This window comes from Diceros bicornis, chromosome 25 (assembly GCF_020826845.1).
Source record: "Diceros bicornis minor isolate mBicDic1 chromosome 25, mDicBic1.mat.cur, whole genome shotgun sequence".
NCBI lineage: Eukaryota > Metazoa > Chordata > Mammalia > Perissodactyla > Rhinocerotidae > Diceros > Diceros bicornis.
This window is the reverse complement of record NC_080764.1, coordinates 42,748,547-42,772,587: the sequence shown is the minus strand read 5'-3', so window position 1 is coordinate 42,772,587 and position 24,041 is coordinate 42,748,547. Positions and strand designations below refer to the sequence as shown.

Genomic DNA, 24,041 nt, shown 5'->3' with positions numbered 1-24,041 from the left:
TGGCAGATAAGCACAGAAAAGATGTTCAACATCATTAGTCATTAGGGAAATGCAAATTAAAACCACAGCGACTTACTATCATACACCTATCAGCATAACTAAAATAAAAAGCTGTGACACCACCAAATGCTGGTGAGGGTACAGAGAGACTAGATTACTCATCCATTGCTGGTAGGAATGTAAAACAGTACAGTACCCTAGAGAACAGTTGGCAGTTCCTTTTAAAAAACTTAGCATGCAATTACCACACAGCCCAGAAACTGCACTCTTAGGCATTTATCCCAGAGAAATGAAATTTTATGTTCACACACAAAACGTTTGTAGCAGCTTTATTCATATAATAGCCCCAAACTGGAAATAATCCCAAAGTCCTTCGATGGGTGAATGGTTAAACAAACTGTGGTACGTTCATACCATGGAATATTGTTCACCAGTAAAAGAAAATGAACTAATGGTGCATGCAATAACCTGGATGAAACTCCAGGTAATTACATTGAGTGAAAAAGCCAATCCTATGAAAGTACATACCATATAATTCCATTTGTATAAAGTTCTTGAGATGACAAATAAAATTATAGAAATGTAGAACAGATTGGTGGTTGCTAGAGGTTACTAGGGGAGTGAGAATAGGGTAGGGAGGAAGTTGCTATAAAAGGCCAACATAAGGAATCCTTGCAGTGATGGAAATACTGTGTATCTTCACTGTGTAAATATCAGTATTCTGGTTGTGATATTGTACTACTGTTTTGCAAGATTTTAACAATTGGGGGAACCTGGGTAAAGGATATTTGAGATCTGTCTGTGTTATTTATTACAACTGCATGTGAATCTACAGTTATTTCAAAATAAAAAGTTTAATCAAAAAATTGATTACTGAATTATAGAGTCGATGTAGTTGATATATAGGTATTCACTATAAAATTCTTTCAAATTTACTGTATACAGTCAGCCCTCCATATCTGCAGGTTCCAAATCCACGGATTCAGTCAACCTCGGATAGAAAGGCCTACAATAGTTGCATCTGTACTGAACATGTACAGACTCTTTTCTCGTCATTATTCCCTAAACAGTACAGTATAACAAGTATTTACATACCATTTATATTGTATTAGGAATTATATGTAATGTAGAGCTAATTTAAAGTATGCGAGAAGATGTGCATAGGTTATATGCAAATACTGTGCCATTTTGTGTGAGGGACTTGAACATGCCTGGATTTTGGTATCTGCAGGGGTCCTGGAACCAATTCCCTGCAGATACTGAGGGACGACTGTATTTGAGAATTTCCATAATAAAATGTAAGATAAAATAGATTTCTCATATCTGCAGAAGCAGCACATCACCATTACATCTTTATATTATAATATGTATGTTAAATGACAGTTTGAAAAAAAAATCCAGAAATCCCATGCATCGGTATTTATCCAAGTGAAATCAACTTATGTTCACGCAAAAACCTGTATACAAATGTTTATAATGGCTTTATTCACAGTCGTCAAAAACTGGAAACAACCCTAATCCCTTAGCTGGGGAATGGGTGAACAAACTGATATATCCTGTAATAGAATACTACTCAGCGTTAAAAAGGAACAAACTACTGATGCACGCAACATGGATGAATGTCAAATGCATTCCTTAAGTGAAAGAGGCCAGACTTAAAAGATTACATTCAGTATGATTCCATTTATATGACATTCCTGCAGAGGAAAAAATATAGGGACAGAAATCAGATTAGTGTTTGTCAGGGGCTGGGACTAGGTCACAGAGTATTTCAGGGCTTGATAGAACTGTTCTGTGTCTTGATTTTAGTGCTGTATACACAACTGTGTATGTTAACCAAAACTCAGAGAACTGTACACAAAAAAGTGAATTTTACTATATGTAATTTGTATATTAATTTTTAATAAAAAATGTGGCCACTGCTGAGGGAAACAAGTATCTTGACTAGTAACAAGCCAAATTACAGATAATTTTAGAAAATACTTTTTCAAATGACACATGTTCACCTTCTCTCCCATCAGTATCTACCCTCATCCGTACACTCTCTTCTCCCAGTTATAAATCTTCTCTAACGTCTTGATATAAAATTCACACATACTAAAGATGAAAAAACAAGTTAGAAGGCTTAGTTATTTTACTACAGCATAAAGTTAAACTCTGAAGTTGATATGTTTAATTATTAGTCTAAGTTAAAATTGCAAGTTTAGGTCAGAAAATGAATTACAATGGCTAGTGGGAAAGATGTGGCCATTTATATTAAAAAGTGTTTCACTAGAAGCCAACAGTGAAAGAGGTGGTAAAAAAAAGTGTAATATAATGTTAGCCTGCAGAAAGGTAAATAATCAATGAGGAAAGTAATATTTACACTCTGAGCTTTGTTAGATCTTAGTTTTATCAACTAAGGTAACTCGAGAGACTTGATAGCTGCCTGTAAGTTTGTGAAGGGCTGTTGTGTGGAAGAGGCAATAATAGACTTATTTTGTGTTGCTCTGAGGATACAATTGTGATAGATGTCACAAGGAAGTAGATAGGTTTCATACTTAGAAGTATGGACTTGGTAACAACCAGACCAGTATAAAAATGAAATGGAATGACCTCTGGAATATTAAGCACTCTGCTTTGATATGTGTTCAGAGGCACATAATCTCCATTCTGTGGGGTCTAGTACCCTGTAGATTGTTTGATTTTATTCTCTTTCTCATTTTAAGGTTTTAATATACTGTTTGTATGTGTCATTCAAAATGTTTTCTCCAGGCTAAGCATCCTCAGGTTTCCTTATCTGATACAGTTCTTAGACCATCAGTCATTCTGGTTGTCCTTTTCTGTCTAGTTATCAGTGCCCCTGGTAAAATAGGGTGGTATTTGTCATGAACTGTTTTCTAGCCTGCCCACGTGTTAGCAGGTGGTACTTGCTATCTTTTATATCTGACTATCTAGACCCACTCTTATAGCTTCTGTTCTCATTTTCCACAATTTTAACCAAGTACTTTTAAATAGTTTGTTTAATGCCTGTCTCTAGAAGATAGAGACCACACCTTGAATAGTACACACATAGTGTGTAGGCACATTTGAATGAATGAATGAATTTCACCCTCTGTTGCGTGTTTTCACAAAGGTAACAGTGGTTCACACTGAGGTTACTTGGAACTTGGAAAAGCTTCTAATTTTTTTTTTCTCTACAGGAATTTCGGCAGAAAGTAATGCTCGGAACTCCTTTCCTAGTTATTTGGCTGGTTGGGTTTATAGCAGACCTAAATATTGATTCTTGGCTCATTAAAGGGCTAATGTATGGTGGTGTTTGGGCTACAGTACAATTTCTTTCAAAGTAAGTGTGTTGTTTTTAATTATATTTTTAACTGTACATGAAAGAATATAATTTGGACCCTGCTATATAAAATTAATGTTTTGTATGTTTAGAACATTGACTTTATGTAACATGTTTGGTCTTAATTTAATGTTAAAGAATTTTGGCAAATTTATATGTGAAATCTTTTAAAATTTTAACATTGTTGTTAAAATGATTGTAAAGGTGCTTTCAGTGACGAAGTCTAGCATCTAATTTTTAAGGCTAAAATATTTTTAAAACATTTCAGTAGATGTGTACTTGAGTTTGTTGAACTCTAAATGTAATATACATATTGCTTATTTCCGGGTAATTATAATGCTTGGGCTTATCTTTCCATAGGAATTATATTTTCTTTGGTCGTAGGCAATATGCAAGAAAGAGGTTTGATTTTAGTAGAGGGTAGAGTCTAAGCATATCAAGTAGGCTCAGTTTTTTGAAAAAGTTTTCTCCTCTCTCTTTTTTCTTTAAACATTGTAATCATTCCCTTTTCTTCCTATCCTTAGATTTCCACCTAATTTCCATTCCTTTAGTACCTTGTTTTCACCTGATTTTCAAAAAAAGCTTCTGAAAATAATTCACCCAGAGATGAGAATGACTTGTAATACACTAATGTGTTAACTCCCAGAAAGGGGCTTAGTTCTAGGTAATTAATCTCAATTTTAGTGTTTATAGGAGCTCCAATGGCTTTTATAAATAGGAAATCACCAAGACTTTCTATTCAGCCTACATGAATGGTTGATTTTGCTTGTTATTTATTTTTTTTGTGAGGAAGATCAGCACTGAGCTAACATCTGATGCCAATCCTCCTCTTTTTGCTGAGGAAGATTGGCCCTGAGCTAACATCTGTGCCCATCTTCCTCTACTTTATATGGGATGCGGCCACAGCATGGCTCTACAAGCAGTGCGTCGGTGCGCGCCCAGGATCCGAACCGGTGAACCCTGGGCCGCTGCAGCGGAGCACGCACTTAACCGCTTGCACCACCGGGCCGGCCCCGATCTTGCTTATTTTTAATAACATTTATTAACATTTATTTTTCTTAAATACTGTAAGTAATGATGTTCAGTTCCACTAAATTAGCCAGTTCATTGTATTTGAAAAGATGTGCCGAAAGCTTAATGGAAATGTGTAGGTAAGGAGAAATGATGAAACAGAGAAAAATTTGAGGATTGCTTTGTACTCATGTGTCAAAATTATAATGTCTTTGGTCAATAATATGCTGAATGTTAGAGTTACTACACACAGTCATGTATTGCTTAACGACAGGGATACTTTCTGAGAAATGCGTCGTTAGGCAATTTCGTTGTTGTGTGAACATCATAGGATGTACTTAGACAAACCTAGATGGTATAGCCCACTACACACCTAGCTATGTGGTATGAATCTTGTGGGCCCACTGTTGTATATATGTGGTCTGTTGTTGACCGAAATGTCGTTATGTGGCACATGACTGTATACTAAAGTGACGTATTGAGTTAAAAGAATAGGAATACCCTGATATTCTGAAGTTGAAAAGTAAATGGAATATAATTTTAACTCGTGGTGAATTAAAAAGAGCTTCAGAATCTTGCTGAGTCATTCAGCTATGAACTTACTTATTGTTGATTAGTGTGAAAACAGTCTTAGTATTTAAGCATCCTGGACTTCTGGATTTTGGTTAAACCAGAGTTTACTACATAGAATGTGTAATTTTCATTTAGATAAATAAATATTCATTTTTACAATGAAATATAGAGCTCAAATTTTACAAAACTTGTGTTTACAGATCTTTTTTTGATCATTCAATGCATAGTGCACTGCCCCTTGGAATATATTTGGCAACCAAATTCTGGATGTACGTGACATGGTTCTTCTGGTTTTGGAATGATATCCTTTGGTTATAAAGATCGTATCTAAAGCAATTTTCGTTTGTTTTTTAAACAAATGTTTAATAATAATTTAACATTAGGACTGAACTACTCAAGATTTGCTACAGTAAAACAGTATTCTTAGAAAAATAAGTGTGAACTAATGTAAATATTGTTTTTAAATGTTTTATATTGAATAGATTGCTTTTGAAAGCTGCTTTTAATAACGTCAATAATAATAGCTACCATTTACTGAGTGTTTAAAGGGCATTTTCTTAAATACTTTGTACTCATTTAATACACATCGTATATTTTAGTATTGTTATCTCCATTTTATTGATGAAAAAATTTAAACTTAAATAGGTTGAGGTGTTATCTTTGCTCAGGGCCACATAGCTAGTTTCTGGTAAAGCTGGGAAAGAAATATGTACTTGTTTGATTCTATAGCACATATCCCAAACCTTTCTACTAAGCTGTGATTTTCATGTTTTAGTATCAAACTATTTTTTCTAAATATTTCTTAATTTCACAACTTATTATTTTGCTGTAGTAGGTAACAGTTAATTTTCTCTTTTGCTTCATGAAAAGCATATAATGCTGTATCTTCAAATATTTACTAACTTCAGCAAATTGTTTCAATGTAATATACTTTTAAAAAGTAATATAATTTGAAATTGTAAATGTGTGTGTGTGCATGTGTGTGTATCAAAGAAATAAGGCCAATGTCAACTTTTGATATTATTAACATAGATCAATCAGTTGGACAGTTTGATTTATTATAATAAAGGCTAATGTTTCATAAGTGTCTGTTAATCATTTTTCAAAACATTACTATAATGTATATAAAATAATGTTTTAAATGGCATGCAGTTATCGATGACTTGTAATTGTTCTGAACAATTTTAATTAATACATGGTTTCACTTCACAGTCTTGCGTGTTATAATACTGTATTCTTTTTGTTAAGTTGTTTTGTATTTTAATTGAAGAACAAAATATGCTTTTTTTTTGAGAACAAGGCACAGAATTGTAACTACACTTGTAATTCTTTTATTTTTACAGCTTTATATGATTCTTTCAGAATTATTTTAAAATAATTTCTTAACATAAGTATCTATTGAAATTTTTCCATGTTGTGGTTTTCACTAGCTCATTCTGGCTTAGTGTTATACTTTGACATAAAATTGTTGCTCAGGGATTTATTGAGCATTAGAATTGTCTTATTGGGACATTTAGTGTGAGTAAAACAGATCTGCTTGTTTTTATTACCTCATCTATTTTAGATTTATAAAAAGTACTGACCTCTGAAGTGACTTTAGTATTCCAGACATATTTTCTAACTTTGTTTCCTAAATTGGACAGTAAATTTTATGTTCAAGAAAAAAAGTCAGATTCACATCTCAAAATAATTTTAGACTGTTGCTGTTCTCTTAATCTGTTATGCATGTAAGTGGAGAAAAGCAGAAAAGTTAGTAGATTACCAAATAATGAAAATTTTATGCCAGAGAGTTTTATATAGTATAATTTGAATTTTTTCCTTTTTCTTTTCGTTATTTGGAGAGAGTGTAAAATAGCTATGCAAGTTTCCGAAGCAGAGAAGTTGAGAATGTGAGAGGTAGATCTTGAAGGGAAGGCTAGAACAATCAAGTCTATTTAACTTGCCTTATTTGAATAATTCTGCCTTTCAAATAGATTGGCATATAATTCATTTTTTAAATGTACGGAGTAAATTGCCTGTGTTAATTTTCAAGTAAAAATTGTAGTATGAGAATCCTAAGTTTTATACTTGTGCATAAGGGAGGGATGATCATAGCACTGTCTCAGAATTCTTGAAAGGATGAATATAATAGAGCTTAAGACATACCTGACACGTAAAAAGTACTAAATAAGTGCTTGTTATTATTTATGCGTGACTTTTAAATCTAATTAAGTTTGTGTCCAAATGGACTTTAAATATGCATTTATAGTTTTTTATTTGAATGTTTGTGTATGTGTGTATGATGCTCGTGGAATGTGGAATGAAATCACAAATAAGGTTAAATTCTGATTATCCAAAAAAAACTTGATACTTCTCTATGTTATAAAAGAACCATATATCTAGGCCCTGTATGATTTCAGAGCTACATTTTTTCTTTTTGGTATTAAATTTCTGAGACCAGAGAGTGGAGCAGAAAGGCAACAGAAAAGAGCCCAGAATAATTTACAATGGCAGCACAGAGGATGTCAGACAGGAAAGAGCTATGAGGTTCCTGATACAAGGTAATGACTAAGGTACAGAGATAAAACGGCAGCAGCTGTCAGGGACTACCTCTCTTGCTGACCTCAGCCTCTTTGTTGTTGCTTCTACCACTTGCCTCCTGCAACTCATGATTACATATCCTTAATTAAAGCTGGTTAACACTAGTTTTGAGAAATAGAATTAGAGTCATTTTTCATTGTTCACAGTAGTTATGTTATATAGTCTCTGGAAACACTGACTTACCAAATACTGAACCCATTGCTCGCAGGGGAAGAAGAAGGTTAATTCCTGCAAGCCTCTAATCACAACATTTTTGTCAACCAGTCAGTTCATAACCTTGTTTTATGTGTTTCTGTTTAAACACCAAATTTAATATTTATTGTTGATCATTAACATCAAACTCATGGCCAGCAGCACTATAACCCATACCTGAGCAAAGCATGTCTGATGCACACATTTTCTTTGTCATCAGTCTTCTTGCCCTTACGAACATTAGACAGCGCTTCAGCACTACACTTGTCGGTCATTTTAAAAAGCAAAATCATCAACAAAAATGCGAAAAATGTGGCACTAAATAAATCACAGAAAGAACACTTATTTACAATATGAGAGTTGAAACAAGAAGGCAGAGTATCACCTTGTCAACTCAGCTGGGAATGTGTGGGACGGGTGATTCATATTTTTTGCCACTTTGCAAGTGTCCACGAATGACTGAAAAGGACCGTGAGTGTTGATTGTGGGGTGACAAATAAATTGTAGTGAGTCGACGTGAGGATCAACTGTATGAACTTTTAGTTTTTCATAATAGGATATCCACTTTAATAAGTATTTTTATGGTGGTGATGAATTTTATATTGATATAAACTTTTAATAAATAAGTTCTTATTCTTTTCTAGTGTTCATTAAATTATTATCACCCCATATATACTTTACATTAATTCAGTGCTTTTTTTGTTTATAGCTGTTTCAGATATATTATTTTACTTGGTTCTCAGAACAATTCTTTGAGACTAAAAAAACAAACCACAGAAATCATAATGCTGTTTTTTAACTGATGGAAAATTGAGGTTCAGGGAAGTTGTATGTCTTGCTCAGAGTCACATAGGTGATTATCAAGGGTCTGGTGTAGAACCCAGCTTTTTGACCTGATACAGTGTGTCTTCAAATGTCCTTATATTATACTCTGAACATGATTTGAAGTTCGTAAACCCTTCTGGAAAGCAATTTGGCAACCTGTAGAAAGAGCTTTAAATCTCTCTTAATGATCTCTTAATCATTCATAAGTAAATAATCAGAGATATGATCAAAGATTTATTTACTAGGATGTTTGTCATGGCACTATTATAATAGGGAAAAAATGGAAATAACATAAATATCCAACCTGAATAGGGGGAGAGTTCTATCACTTACACTACATATGGTGTGGGATAAAATAGCCATTAAAATGCTTTTCTAAGACTTAATGATATGGGCTGATACTTAGAATATAATAAGCAGAAACATCCTAAATTATATTTACAGCATGATTCTAATTTTAAAATGCAAAAAGCTGCAAGTGAGTACATGTAATTTTAGCTGTGGTTATCTCTGAGTGTTAGATTCATGAGTGATTTTATTTTGTTTCTCATCCTTTTATGTATTTGAAAATTTTGGTTTTTGACTATGCTTCGTTTATAATAATCAACTCTAAAATTCACTGTCATAGCCAGGATAGTCAACTGTGGTTGGCACCACTTTTGAAATATTAATGGTAGGTTATTAGAAATTTATGTCTAAAAATAGTTTTTCAATCAGATTTTAAGTTAAATAAAGTTTTTAAACTAAAGATAGATATGAAGAACTTCTAGAGCCCGGGATGATTACATATATAAAAATGAAGAGAGTACAGAATTATAATTTTCATCATTCTCTTCTATGCATTTTCCTTTTAACCATTTTTTCTATAGTTTACTCTTAGGACTCCTTCAGTTTACTGTGTATTTTTCCTAGTTTCCTTCTGATATTCTCTAAGCTTTTTAATGCCTATCTTCAAGTACCCAATCACCGCCTTCTGTGAATTCCAAAAATATTGCTATAAATATTCTTGTATATCTTTTTTTTTGCACATGTGCAAAAGTTTCTCTGAAGTCATTAAAGATACTCTCTTATTTATCATGTGTATTTGACTACTGTGTATAAGGAATGATGTGAGGGGAGGGGTCAGTATCTTTTTTGCTTATTAGAGAAGTCGTTGCTCCAGCATACCCTTTCCTTATTCAGTTGCAGTATCAGCCTTGATATTCCTGGCTTACAAACAGCCACCTTTTGCCTGGGTCCTCACATGGCAAGGAGAGAGCAAGAGAGATCTCTCTCTCTTCTTTCGTTCATAGGGTCACAGGCTTGTCAGATTAGCGTCCTACCCTTATGACCTCATTTAGCCTTAATTGCTTCCTGAGGACCCTATCTCCGGATACAGTCACGTTAGAGGTTAGGGCTTCAACGTATGAATTTGGTAGGGGACACGATTTAGTCCAGAGCAGAAGACCTGGGTGGGATTGATGAGAATTCTGACTTTGTCTTCTCATCTACGTCTTTCATACTAACTATACAGGTGGAGGCAGGATTAAGGACTACCCCAGGCAGCCTGCCTCACCAGAATCTTCTTTCCTGGACATCCAGCTTGAACTTTACGGTATAATGTGGCTTGTCCCCTTTCCAAAGTTGTTCTGGTATTTTGTGGGGCAGTTGGTTTGTTTGATTTACTGTTTTTGGTTCATTTTTTTGGGTATTATGATAAATTAGAGCTGCATTTCACAGCAGGCATGAAAATAACATCCAAGTAGATTAGAAAGTTAGATGTAAAAAATGATTCTATAAGCATTTAAAAACACTGATGACAGATACTTCTTTCGTCTCTAATTGGAGGACGGTTTAAGCATAAAAGCATTAATATAAATTAAGACAATAAAATAATGCCTCTTTTGCCTCTAAAATTGGCAACATTTTATTCTTTACTCAATGCTAATGCAAGCAATATGTGTTGCTAGTGGGGTTATAAATTGGTATCTCCTTCTGGAAATAATCTGACAGTATAAAAATATATATCAAGCCTTAAAAATGTTCATACCCAAAGATACTAAGCACTTCGAGGAAGCAGAATAGCATTGATAATAAGAGCCTGGGTCTTAATATCAGTTCCACCTCTAATTCACTCTGTAACCTTGGATTGTTTAATTAACCTCTGCCTCAGTTTTGTGATCTGTAAAGTGGGGATAGTGGTGGGGTTTATCATCGGGTTCTTGTGCAGCTTGAATGGCACGTAATTGGTGATTAATAAGTTATTTATTTTATTAATGTTAATAAAAACACTATGATCTCAATTATGATAAAAAATGCACAGTGCCAAAAAATAAAAGAAGTTATCTCTGGGTGGCGTTATTGTTTTTGTCTTTATACTTTTTAGTATTTTTTAATTTTCATCAGGAATAAAGGTGGTTTTAAACCTTTACAGAAAAACAACCATGCTATTTTGCCTATTTCAGTTAAATTTTTAAAATTAACTGATCTGCACCTATTGCTCAAGCTAATTTCAAACTACCATTTGAAGATATCTAATCTCTTTACCTTTGAAGGACAAGCAAAGAAATTCTTTAAGTTCATCTGATATTTAATTCCTAAATAAGTCCCTTTGAAATCTGTAGTTATTTATTGAGCTGATAGTTAGCCCCTTACAAATTTAATCCAGACCGTAAGAACCTGACCTATTATTTATGTTAGCACCTTTTTGTAACTGTTATGGTAAGTAAAGGTACCACCCCTAAAAAAATGCCACGGTTCGGCATTCTTTGCACATACATGTACTCAGCTTTATACTCGAGACTTTTAGCTATTGGAACAGCTGAAAATTTGACTTCTTGTTTATTCTGTGCTGGTTATATCAGTGGATTTTGTGGAATAAGGATGGTGGAAGTGGGGAGAAAATAAAGGAAGGGAGAAAGAGAAATCACTTGTATATGGCAGGTTGTAATAACTATATCTCCTTCCTTTTTTCTCCTCTATTTTCAGTGGTGGTTTAGTGTTTTGGTATTTACCAAACAAATATATGATCATTTCGTTCAAGAAGCCGTTCTTTTTATCTTTGCTTCATGAGAAATGTAAATGATGTGTATACGTGATAATGTCAAAAAATCTTACAAAATTCTTGTATGATACTTGTACCTACATAAAATCTTGAAAATAAAGTATCCCAGATATTTTGTCTGGAACTCTGTTGCTCTAGCAACATTGCTTGATTTTTCCTAGTGTTATTTAAAATAGTCTTGATTCTTCACTTCTATTTATAAATGCCTAGTACATTTGTTATATTTTCATTAGGTAGAAAAATGTGAACATAGAAACTATTTTTATTTTAAGCAAGTTTATATATATCTTTTCTAAAATTAAAATCAACTTGAATGTGTTCAAAAAAGGTAATGGAGAGAATTTAAAAGCAATCTTTAAAATATATGGGTATGATATCTGAAGTGTTTAGTAGATATATAAAGATTTTAATGCATATAGATAAAGTAATATGCTAATAACTTTGAACATGAGCAGTCCCTTCATTTTTGTCAAAAGAATCATTTAAAAATAGTGTATTCACTGAGTTTTTAATGTATTCACTGATTTTTAAAAAGTGTTAGATAAGCCTAACCTACTTGATTTACAGTTTGTAAAGAAGTAATTATTTTTAATTTTTACATTTAGTTATGAACATAATGGAGAAATGTATCTATTTTGATGTCATAGGTAAACCAGCTTGTATTTTGTTTGATTGGTTGGTGTGTTTTTTTTTTGTGGTAAAATTTTGTGGATTATGAGTTTATGTATAATAGTAACTCATTTATCATCGCTTCGTTATATTCCTTGACTTTAGGCACATCTCAACTTTTTATTTATCCATCTTCCATTCCTTGCCAATAGTGTTGCACTTTTCTACAATTTTGGAAAATCTTGGAAATCAGATCCAGGGATTATTAAAGCTACAGAAGAACAAAAGAAAAAGGTAGCAAGATAGAATCTAACTAGTCACATGTTTAACTGACAAATTAGCAGTATTTATAGCAGATAGAGTACAAAGGAAGAAACTCTTAGAATGTGAAGAAGTTTCAAACCAAACTGAGATTATGTGTAGTTGGTGCTCACCCTTGGTGCTCTTGTGATCCTGTCCTTACACTTCCATGACATTTTATAATTTCATGTTTCTCTCCTTTGTAAGGCTACTGTGATTGCTTTGAGGAACAAATACAGTATTTTAAACATCTCTATAAAGCCTCAGCATTCACTAAATGTTTGCTGAAATATAGTATAAACTTGAAGGCCAATAAATTGGTTGACAATGCAGATATATTGTTCCAATAACTGAAATATTTGTGTATATGATCCAGGGAACCCCTCGTCTATAAGCCAGGTACTTAGGAAACCAAATTTATAATCTAAGTAAATGAACAAAAGATTTTATTATTTTGAGCTGAAAACATGGGTTAATTAAAGATGAACATCGTGTTTATTGATTCATATTGATGGCACAGTAGTTGGTAGACATTGTTCCGTTTTGAATAAAATATCTCTATGTTTTTAATTCACAGACAATAGTTGAACTTGCAGAGACAGGAAGTCTGGACCTCAGTATATTCTGCAGTACCTGTTTGGTAGTATTTTTTCTTTATTTTTCCCTCTCTCCTCTTCTCCTAGCAGTGGCGGAGCTTAGAGGGTGTGGGGAACAAGGAGAACAGTTTCTTTCACTGAGCACATTTCACCCCCTAAAAGTGCCTTTGAGACCGTGGGACAAGAGGACAGGTGGTAAAATGATGTCTCCTTCCCAATGTGCTTATTCCCCTGAGGTAGCCCTTGGCTGCACTTCAAATTCAGAGGTGCCATTCATTCATATTCATTCTTTCTCTATTTTTCTCTTTTAAAATGTAACTCAACAAATAAAAAACGAAGTAATAAAGTTTTTAAAATCAGAGGTTTACTATGATTCCCTAATGTATTGTTTTCCTAATTACATTTTAAGAAAATTTATTCTTAGTATTTAAAAGTCACAGTGGGAAAATCCATTATATAACTTCTAAGACAACATGGCCTCTAAACTGGTTCAATTTGAGTAGTATCTGCCTGTGTTAGAGAGTTTCTGCAACTTTGGGCACTATTTTATCATTGATATTAAAAGTTGTCATCTTCAGGTCATAGATAAAGATATAATATGAAATTAAATAACATTTACTTATGGAATCAGATATAGTAATATTGACATTGTTTATTTTATTATTATAGACATCAAATTTCTATAGAATAATGCTGTTTTGTGTTTTTATTTTCTGCTTAAGTTTTATAATTAGCTCTTGTGAAAAATGTGTAGACTGCCACAGTGGTTAAACCATGTTTTCCTACATGGAAACTGAAATATCCCCAAATCGTACCTGAAACTAAATGCTCTTAAATGTATATCTTTAAGTTATCTACTGCAACTGAGCTAATGTCTTAACATTTGAATAATAATAAAATAATTGACTTAGTTTAGAGTTATAGAATGAACAAGTTTTTGAAACTGAGCTCTAATTGTACGGATTCTTTAAGTTATTTCACTTAACAGTTTTTTTTTGGGGGGGGGGGTGGGATGAGGAAGATTGGCCCTGAGCTAGCATCCATTGCCAATCCTCCTCTTTTTGCTGAGGAAGATTAGCCCTGAGCTAAGATCTGTGCCCTTCTTCCTCTATTTTGTGTATGAGATGCCACCGCAGCATGGCTTGATGAGCGGTGCATAGGTCTGCACCCGGGATTCGAAGCCACAAACCCCAGGCTGCCGAAGCGGAGCATGCGAACTTAACCACTATGCCACCGTGCTGGCCCTCACTTAACAATTTTTTATGAAACAGTAATGATTTTGAGTATTCAAAATATATACTACATTACTTTTGGTAGCAACTTGAGGGTGCTGACTAGATTCTTTTATATTTTTAAAAAGCATTTTTTTAAAAGGGTTTTGTTTCTGTGCTTTACAATGGGTAATTTATAAGATTGGCATTCTTAACGTTTAGAATATTCTTTTGTTTTTTGTTTTGTTTTTGATTATTTTATTGAGGTCATATTGGCTTACAACATTGTGTAAATTTCAGGTATACATCAGTATATTTCAGTTTCTGTGTAGACTGCATTGTTTTCACCACCAACAGTCCCGTTATTATCTGTCACCATGCATATGTGCCCCTTTACCCCTTTCACCCTACCCCCTACCCCCTTCTCCTGTGGTAACCACTAATCTATTCTCCTTATCTGTGTGTTTATTTGTTTATCTTCCACGTATGAGTGAGATCATATGGTATTTGCCTTTCTCTGTCTGACTTATTTAACTCAGCATAATATCCTCAAGGTCCATCCATGTTGTCACAAATGACACAATTCTGTCTTTTTTATGGCTGAGTAGTATTCCCTTGTATGTATACACATCTTCTTTATCCATTCATATGTTGATGGGCACTTGCGTCGCTTCTATGTCTTGGCTATTGTGAATAATGCTGCAGTGGACATAAGGGTGCATATATGTTTTTGAGTTATTGATTTCATGTTCTTTGGATAAATACCCAGAAGTGGAATAGCTGGACCATATGGCATTTCTGTTTTTAACTTTTTGAGAAATCTCCATACTGTTTTCCATAATGGCTGCACCAGTTTGCATTCCCACCAGCAGTGTATGAGGGTTCTCTTTTCTGCACATCCTCTCCAGCATTTGTTATTTCTTGTCTTAATTATAACCGTTCTGATGGGTGTGAGGTGATATCTGATTGTAGTTTCGATTTGAATTTCCCTAATAATTAGTGATATTGAACATCTTTTCATATGCCTGTTGGCCATCTGTATATCTTCTTTGGAAAAATGTCTGTTCATATCCTTTGCCCATTTTTTGATTGGGTTGTTTGGGGGTTTTTTTTGTTGAGTTGTATGAGTTCTTTATATATTTTGGAAATTAGCCCCTTGTTAGATATATGATTTGCAAATATTTTCTCCCAGTTGATGTGTTGTCTTTCCATTTTGATGACGGCTTCCATGCCTTGCAGAATCTTTTTGGCATGCCTACTCCATGTCTACTCAGACATGGTATTTGAAAAGTTACTGCTAAGACCAATGTCAAAGAGTGTACTGCCTATATTTTCTTCTAGGAGTTTTAAGGTTTCAGGTCTTACATTCAAGTCTTTAATCCATTTTGAGTTAATTTTTGTGTATGGTGTAAGAGAATGGTCTACTTTCATTGTTTGGCATGTGGCTGTCAAGTTTTCCCAGCACCATTTATTGAAGAGACTTCCTTTCTCCGTTGTATGTTCTTGGCTCCTTTGTTGAAGATTAGCTATCCATAGATGTGTGGTTTTATAGGTGGGCTTTCATTCTGTTCCTTTGATCTGTGTGTCTATTTTTGTGCCAGTACCAGGCTGTTTTGATTACTACGGCTTTGCAGCATATTTTCAAGTCAGGGAGTATGATTCCTCTAGCTTTGTTCTTTTTTCTCAGGATTGCTTTCACTATTTGGGGTCTTTTGTTCTTCTATATAAATTTTAGGATTCTTCGTTCTGTTTCCGTGAAGAATGTCGTTGACATTCTGATTGGGATTACACTGAATCTGTAGATTGCTTTAGGTAATATGAACATTTTGACGGTGTTTATTCTTCCAATCCATGAGCATGGAATATTTTTCCATTTCTTTATGTCTTTGATGTCTTTCAATAATGTCTTATAGTTTTCAGTGTATAGCTCTTTCACCTCCTTGGTTAAATTTATTCCTAAGTATTTTATTCTTTTTGTTGTGATTAAATGAGATTGTATTCTTGATTTTTCTTTCTGCTAGTTCGTTATATTAGTGTATAGAAATGCAACTGATTTTTGTATGTTGATTTTGTACCTTGCAACTTTACTGTATTTGTTTATTATTTCTAATAGTTTTTTGGTGAATTCTTTAGGGTTTTCTATATAGAGAATCATGTCATCTACAAATAGCAGCAGTTTTATTTGGTCCTTTCCAATTTGGACCCCTTTTATTTCTTTTTCTTGCCTAATTGCTCTGGCTAAAACTTCCAGTACTATGTTGAATAGGAGTGGCAAGAGTGGGCATCTTTGTTATGTTCCTGTTCTCAGAGGCATGGCTTTTACTTTTTCACCATTGAGTATGATGTTGGCTGTGGGTTTGTCATATATGGCCTTTATTATATTGAGGTACTTTCCTTCTATACCCATTTTATTAAGAGTTTTTATCAGAAATGGATATTGGATCTTGTCAAATGCTTTCTCTGCAGCTGTTGAGATGATCATGTGATTTTTATTCCTTGTTTTGTTAATGTGGTGTATCACATTGATTGATTTGCAGATGTTGAACCATCCTGCATCCCTGGAATGAATCCCACTTGATCATGGTGTATGATCTTTTTAATGTATTGTTGTATTCAATTTGCTAATATTTTATTGAGGATTTTTGCATCGATGTTTATCAGTGATATTGGCCTGTAGTTTTCCTTTTTTGTATTGTCCTTGTCTGGTTTTGGTATCAGGGTAATGTTGGCCTTGTAGTATGAGTTAGGAAGTGTCCAGTCCTCTTCAATATTTTGAAATAGTTTGAGAAGGATAGGTATTAAATCTTCTTTGAATGTTTGGTAGAATTCACCAGAGAAGCCAGCTGGTCCTGGACTTTTGTTTTTTGGGAAGTCTTTGATTGGTGTTTTAATCTCTTTATTTGTGATTGATGTCTTCAGATTCTCTCTTTCTTCTTGATTCAGTTTTGGAGGTTGTATGATTCTAAAAATGTATCCATTTCTTCCAGTTCATCCAGTTTGTTGGCAGATAGCTTTTCATAGTATTCTGTTATAATCCTTTATACTTCTGTGGTATCTCTTGTTATTTCTCCTCTTTCATTTCTGATTTTATTTATTTGAGTCTTCTCTCTTTTTTTCTTAGTCTGGCTAAGGGTTTGTCAATTTTGTTTATCTTCTCAAAGAACTAGCTGTTGGTTTCATTGATCCTTTCTATTGTTTTTTTTAGTCTCTAATTTATTTCTGCTCTGCTTTTTTTTATTTTAAGCCAGGATTCCTTTATTTTTTAAAATTTTTTTGTGAGGAAGATCAGCCCTGAGCTAACATCCATGCTAATCCTCCTCTTTTTGCTGAGAAAGACCGGCTCGGAGCTAACATCTATTGCCAATCTTCCTCCTTTTTTTTTTCCCCCCAAAGCCCCAGTAGATAGTTGTATGTCGTAGTTGCACATCCTTCTAGTTGCAGTATGTGGGATGCGGCCTCAGCATGGCCGAAGAAGCAGCGCGTCGGTGCACGCCTGGGATCCGAACCTGGGCTGCCAGTAGTGGAGTGCGTGCACTTAACTGCTAGGCCACGGGGCCAGCCCCTCTGCTCTGATTTTTATTATTGCCTTCCTTATAGTGACTTTGGGCTTTGTTTGTTCTTCTTTTTCTAGTTCTTTTAGGTATAGTGTAAGATTGCTTATTGGAGATTTTTCTTGTTTCTTGATGTGGGGCTGTATTGCTATAAATTTCTCTCTTAGTACCGCTTTTGCTGCATCCCATAAGAGTTGGTATGTTGTATGTTCATTTTCGTTTGTCTCCAGATATTTTTTGATTTCTTCATTGATCCAATGGTTGTTCAGTAGCATGTTGCTTAGTCTCCACATCTTTGTCACTTTTCTGGTGTTTTTCTTGTAGTTGTTTTCTAGTTTCATACTATTTTGGTTGGAAAAGATGCTTGATATGATTTCAGTCTTCTTAAATTTATTGAGGCTTGCTTTGTCTCCCAACATATGGTCTATCTTTCAGAATGTTCCATGTGCCTGTGAGAAGAGGGTATGTTCTGCTGTTTTTGGATGGAATGTTTTATATATATCTATTAAGTCCATCTGGTCTAGTGTTTCTTTTAAGTCCACTGTTTCCTTGTTGACTTTCTGTCTGGATAATCTATTCATTGATGTAAGTGGGGTGTTAAGTTCCCTTACTACTATTACGTTGCTGCCAATTTCTCCCTTTAGGTCTATTAATTATTGCTTAATATACTTTGGTGCTCCTGTGTTAGGTGCATATATATTAGTAAGTGTTATGTCTTCTTATTGGAATGTCTCTTTTATCATTATATACTGCCCATCTTTGTCTCTTGTTATCTTTTTTATCCTGAAGTCTGTTTTGTCTAAGTATGGCAACACCTGCTTTCTTTTGCTTGCCATTTGCCTTGACTATCATCTTCCATCCCTTCACTTTGAGCCTCTATTTGTCTTTAGAGCTGAGATATGTTTCCTGGAGGGAGCATATTCTTGGGTCTTGTTTTTTAATCCACCCAGCAACTCTGTGTCTTTTGATTGGAGAATTCAATCCATATACATTTAGAGTGATTATTGATATATGAGGGCTTAATACTGCCATTTTCTCTTTTGTTTTCCAATTGTTCTATATTTCCCTTATTTCTTTTCCCTTGTATTTCTGTCTGTCATTTGAGTTTGGTGTTTTTCTCTGATGGTTTTCTCAGTTTGCTCTTTATTTACGATTTGTGACTCTGCTCTGATTTTTTGTTTTTTGGTTACCATGAGGTTTGTATAAAAGATCTCATAGATGAGATAGTTCATTTTCTGATAGCCTCTTATCTCCATTAGCCTATGCATGTTCCATCCCTCTCCTCTTCCCCTTCTATGTTTTTGTTGTCACAAATTGTTCTTTTTTGTGTTGTGAGTTTATGACTAAATTGAAGTGTTTATAGTTATTTTTGATGCTTTCTTTCCCTTTATCCTTTATGTTATAATTAAGTGGTTACTAACCTATTCTGTTATAGAGCTGCAATTTTCTGATTCTGTCTGTCTATCTCCTTGCTGAAGGTTTTGTAAACCTTTGCTGTTTAGTTTCAGATAGGAGAGCTCCTTTCAACATTCTTGTAAGATAGGTCTAATGGTAATGAACTCCCTCAGCTTTTGTTTATCTGGGGAAGCTTTTATTTCTCCATCCATGTCTGAAGGATAATTTCACTGGATGGAGTATTCTTGGCTAATAGTTTTTGTCTTTCAGTATTTTGAATATATCATTCCACTCTCTCATAGCCTGTAGGGTTTCTGCTGAGAAATCTGCTGAAATCCTGATAGGAGTTTCTTTGTAGGTTATTTTCTTCTCTCTTGCTGCCCTTAATATTTTTTCTTTGTCATTGACTTTTGACGGTTTAATATTATATGCCTTGGAGAGGGTCTTTTTGCATTGATGTAATTAAGAGTTCTATTGGCTTCATGTACTTGTAAGTCCAGCTCCTTCCCCAGGTTTGGGATGTTCTCAGCTATTATTTCTTTGAATAAGCCTTCTGCTCCTTTCTCTCTGTCTTCTCCTTCTGGAATACCTATAATCCTTATGTTACTTTTCCTAATTGAGTCAGATATTTCTTGAAGAATTTCTTCATTTTTTTAAAATCTTAGTTCTGTCTCCTGCACCACCTACTCATTTCTAAGTTTCTATCCTCGAGCTCACAGCTTCTCTTCTCCATATGGTCTGCTCTATTTTTTATGCTTTCTACATTATTTTTCATCTCATTTATTGTGTTCTTCATCTCTAGAATTTCTGTTTGTTTTTTTTATAGAGTTTCAATCTCTTTGGTGAAGTACTCCTTCTATTTATTAATTTTATTCATGAGCTCAATGAAGTGTCTTTCTGAGTTTTCTTGTAACTTGTTGAGTTTCTTTATGACAGCTATTTTGAATTCTCTGTCACTTAGAGTGTAAACTTCTCTGACTTCAAGTTTGGTTTCTGGAGAGCTGTCATTCTCCTTCTGTTCTGCCATGTTACTGTAGTTCTTCATGGTGTTTGATGAATTGATCTTCTGCTGGCACATTTGTGGTAGTAACCACCCTTCTTATTTGGGTACGGCTTTGGTTACTTTGGTTCTGTGCTGTTTCTGGTTGTGTTTAAGAGCCTGCACTTTCCCCCCTCCAATGCCTCTGCCAGGGGCATTATCATTGCCCTCCTTGTGCTGCTTGTGCCTCTGGGGTTGCTGGTGCCTTTGCTTTAGTCTCAAGTGTCTCCACCAGTGTCTCCAGGCTGCGAGCACTTCTGCTGCTTCCAGGGTTGCCTGTGTCTCATATTTCTCCACTGGCTCTCCATGGACTTGGACACTGCTGCGGCCCCCATACACCACCTGTTTTGCTGCTCCTGGGTTGTCTGTGGGTGCTGGTTGCATTGCTGCCAGGGGCACTGGGTTCATAGGTGTCACTGTTACTGCCAGGGGCCCAGGGAGCTGGGAAATTGTGTGCAGCCCTCACTGCTGGAGGAGCTGCATGAGTGTCAGGGATACCACCAATGGGCTCTGGGTCACCAGTTCTGTAGTTCTGGAAGCCTCTGGTCACAAGTTCCACCTGCCATCACTAGGGGGGTGCAGGGGCTATGCAGGGAGAGGTTTTTGTTGTTGCTTGCAGTGCAGCCTCTGCTCTCTGGCACTAGCCAGTGTGTTTTAAGAATTCAGGTCATAGCACCCCACCCCAGCCGGGAAAATCCGAGTTTTGTATATTATCCCTACTGTTAGAAAGACCTGATGACTGCTGGGGAAGGAGGAGGGGCACGCATGGTGCATCTACTGGGAGATGGTCAGGTTGCAAGCCAGCCTGCCTTCTCCCTCACTGCTGGGACCACTTGCAGGTGTGCAGGCTAAGTCTGCTGGGAGATGGGCTGGGGGCAAGCCATGCCTGTTTTCTTGCAGGTGTACAGACCAATGTGGGGATCTATGCCCTGGATTGCTGCTTCCTAGGGAGGCGGGGTGTGCTCCCCTAGTACCACTGCCTCCTGGGGGTCCAGTCCACCTACCTTCAGCTGTATAGATGCCTGGATCTCTTATGCATCCTGTTGTGCTGTGTAGGGAATCCTCTGTTGATCAGTGGACGTCTAATTGGTTGTAACTCAGAGGGGAGAGAACAACTCACTCCACCATGATGCTGATGTCACTCTCTCTAGGATGTTTTTATGTTTTGCTATTCTGTGGAAATATTATTCTGTTCCACAAAGTCAAGTATGCGTTGCTGCTGATGTGTTTGCCATATGGAAAACAAATTCTTTATCAAGTCACTCAATACAGTTTCATTGTTATATAAATATCTAATGGCAAGAACAAGACTAATTTTGTCATTATAGTATAAATGGTTTATTATATATAATGTTATTGTAAGCTGTGTACTTCTGGATAGATAATTTGGTATTGTAAATTATTGAGCATATCCTATTATAAAATGATTCAGATTGACAGAGGTATTTATCATTATATGGGTATCCTTCACTTTGATAAATAGAAAAGTCCCTAAGAAGACACATGTAGATCAGAAATTTCCTAAAAATGCATTACTCTGTAAGTGAACCAAGGAGACTGTTATGTTCAGGAACCTAGTGTCAGTCTTTGTTCAGAATTCATTGTCCAGTGTTGCCCAAAGGGAATGTAGCTGAGCATTGGAAGTGGGGGTAGAATTTGTTTGATATATCCTGCTGCTTTCTCCTAAATAAATTTATTCTCATATCTGTAACTTACCCTTTCTTTTGTCCACAGATGATTTTAGTACATGTCAGAACTGCATAGTCCACTTATGCTTTTTTCTTGGTATCTCAGAATAGTGTATAACCTTACGCAAACTCTTGGGGAAATGGCAGTAATTTTGTTGAAACACCAGTGAAGGATATTATAAATTTTGTTTCTGGTATAGGCTAATAACTTTAGCTCTTGTCATATATCCAGCATTGGGACTACTTGTATTCACTTGGCTGATTTAGAGTAATGTAGAGTAAAACATTTTACAACACTTAAAACAGTAAGACATCATAAACACGAATTTTTTATTGCCTATCAAGAGCTGAATAATGTATTTTATGATTTTTGCAAGAAATAGAGACCACCTAAACTTTCTTTTTTTTTAATTTTATTTTTTATTTTATTTTATTTTTTATTTTTTTATTTTATTTTTTAATTTTTTGTTTATTGCAGTAACATTGGTTTATAACATTGTAAAAATTTCAGGTGTACATCATTGTACTTCTATTTCTGCATGGACTACATCATGTTCACCACCAAAATACTAATTACAACCCATCACCACACACATGTGCCGAATTATCCCTTTCACCCTCCTCCCTCCCCCCTTCCCCTCTGGTAACCACCAATCCACTCTCTGTCCCTATGTGTTTGTTTATTGTTGTTATTATCTACTACTTAATGAAGGAAATCATACGGTATTTGACCTTCTCCCTCTGACTTATTTCACTTTGCATTATACCCTCAATGTCCCTCCATGTTGTCACAAATGGCTGGATTTCATCGTTTCTTATGGCTGAGTAGTATTCCATTGTGTATATATACCACAGCTTCTTTATCCATTCGTCCCTTGACGGGCACTTAGGTTGCTTCCAAGTCTTGGCTATTGTGAATAACGCTGCAATGAACACAGGGGTGCATGTACCTTTGCAAATTGGTGTTTTCAAGTTCTTTGGATAAATACCCAGTGGAATAGCTGGATCATATGGTAGTTCTATCCTTGATTTTTTTGAGGAATCTCCATACTGTTTTCCATAGTGGCTGCACCAGTTTGCACTCCCACCAGCAGTGTATGAGAGTTCCCTTTTCTCCACATCCTCTCCAACACATGTTGTTTCCTGTCTTGTTAATTATAGCCATTCTGACGGGCGTGAGGTGATATCTCATTGTAGTTTTGATTTGCATTTCCCTGATAGTTAGTGATTTTGAACATCTTTTCATGTGTCTGTTGGCCATCTGTATATCTTCTTTGGAGAAATGTCTGTTCAGGTCTTTTGCCCATTTTTTAATTGGGTTGGTAGTTTTTTGGTTGTTGAGATGCATGAGTTCTTTATATATTTTGGAGATTAAGTCCTTATCAGATGTATGGTTTGCAAATATCTTCTCCCAATTGTTAGGTTGTCTTTTCGTTTTGTTGATGGTTTCCTTTGCTGTGCAGAAGCTTTTTAGTTTGATGTAGTCCCATTTGTTTATTTTTTCTATTGTTTCTCTTGCCCGGTCAGATGTGGTGTTTGAAAAGATGTTGCTAAGACCGATGTGGAAGAGCGAACTGCCTATGTTTTCTTCTAGAAGCTTCATAGTTTCAGGTCTTACATTCAAGTCTTTAATCCATTTGGAGTTAATTTTTGTGTATGGTGTAAGGTAAGGGTCTACTTTCATTTTTTTGCATGTGGCTATCCAGTTTTCCCAGCACCATTTGTTGAAGAGACTTTCTTTTCCCCATTGTATGTTCTTGGCTCCTTTGTCAAAGATTAGCTGTCCATAGATGTGTGGGTTTATTTCTGGGCTTTCGATTCTATTCCATTGATCTGTGTGTCTGTTTTTGTGCCAGTACCATGCTGTTTTGGTTACTATAGCTTTGTAGTATATTTTGAAATCAGGGAGTGTGATACCTCCAGCTTTGTTCTTTTTTCTCAGGATTCCTTTAGCTATTCGGGGTCTTTTGTTGTTCCATATAAATTTTAGGATTCTTTGTTCTATTTCTGTGAAAAATGTTGTTGGAACTTTGATAGGGATTGCATTGAATCTATAGATGGCTTTAGGAAGTATGGACATCTTAACTATGTTAATTCTTCCAA

The 24,041-nt window shown here is 35.2% G+C and overlaps 1 protein-coding gene across 1 annotated transcript in view; it reads left to right on the top strand.

The window, feature by feature from the left end:
- ZDHHC17 (zinc finger DHHC-type palmitoyltransferase 17) overlaps positions 1-24,041 on the top strand; it is a 96,066-nt gene that overhangs the window by 61,405 nt on the left and 10,620 nt on the right. The window contains exons 9-12 of the mRNA XM_058568743.1: positions 3,183-3,325; positions 5,110-5,210; positions 12,328-12,452; positions 13,036-13,098. Of these exons, the coding sequence (XP_058424726.1) occupies positions 3,183-3,325; positions 5,110-5,210; positions 12,328-12,452; positions 13,036-13,098 (432 nt within the window). The remainder of the gene's footprint in view (positions 1-3,182; positions 3,326-5,109; positions 5,211-12,327; positions 12,453-13,035; positions 13,099-24,041) is intronic.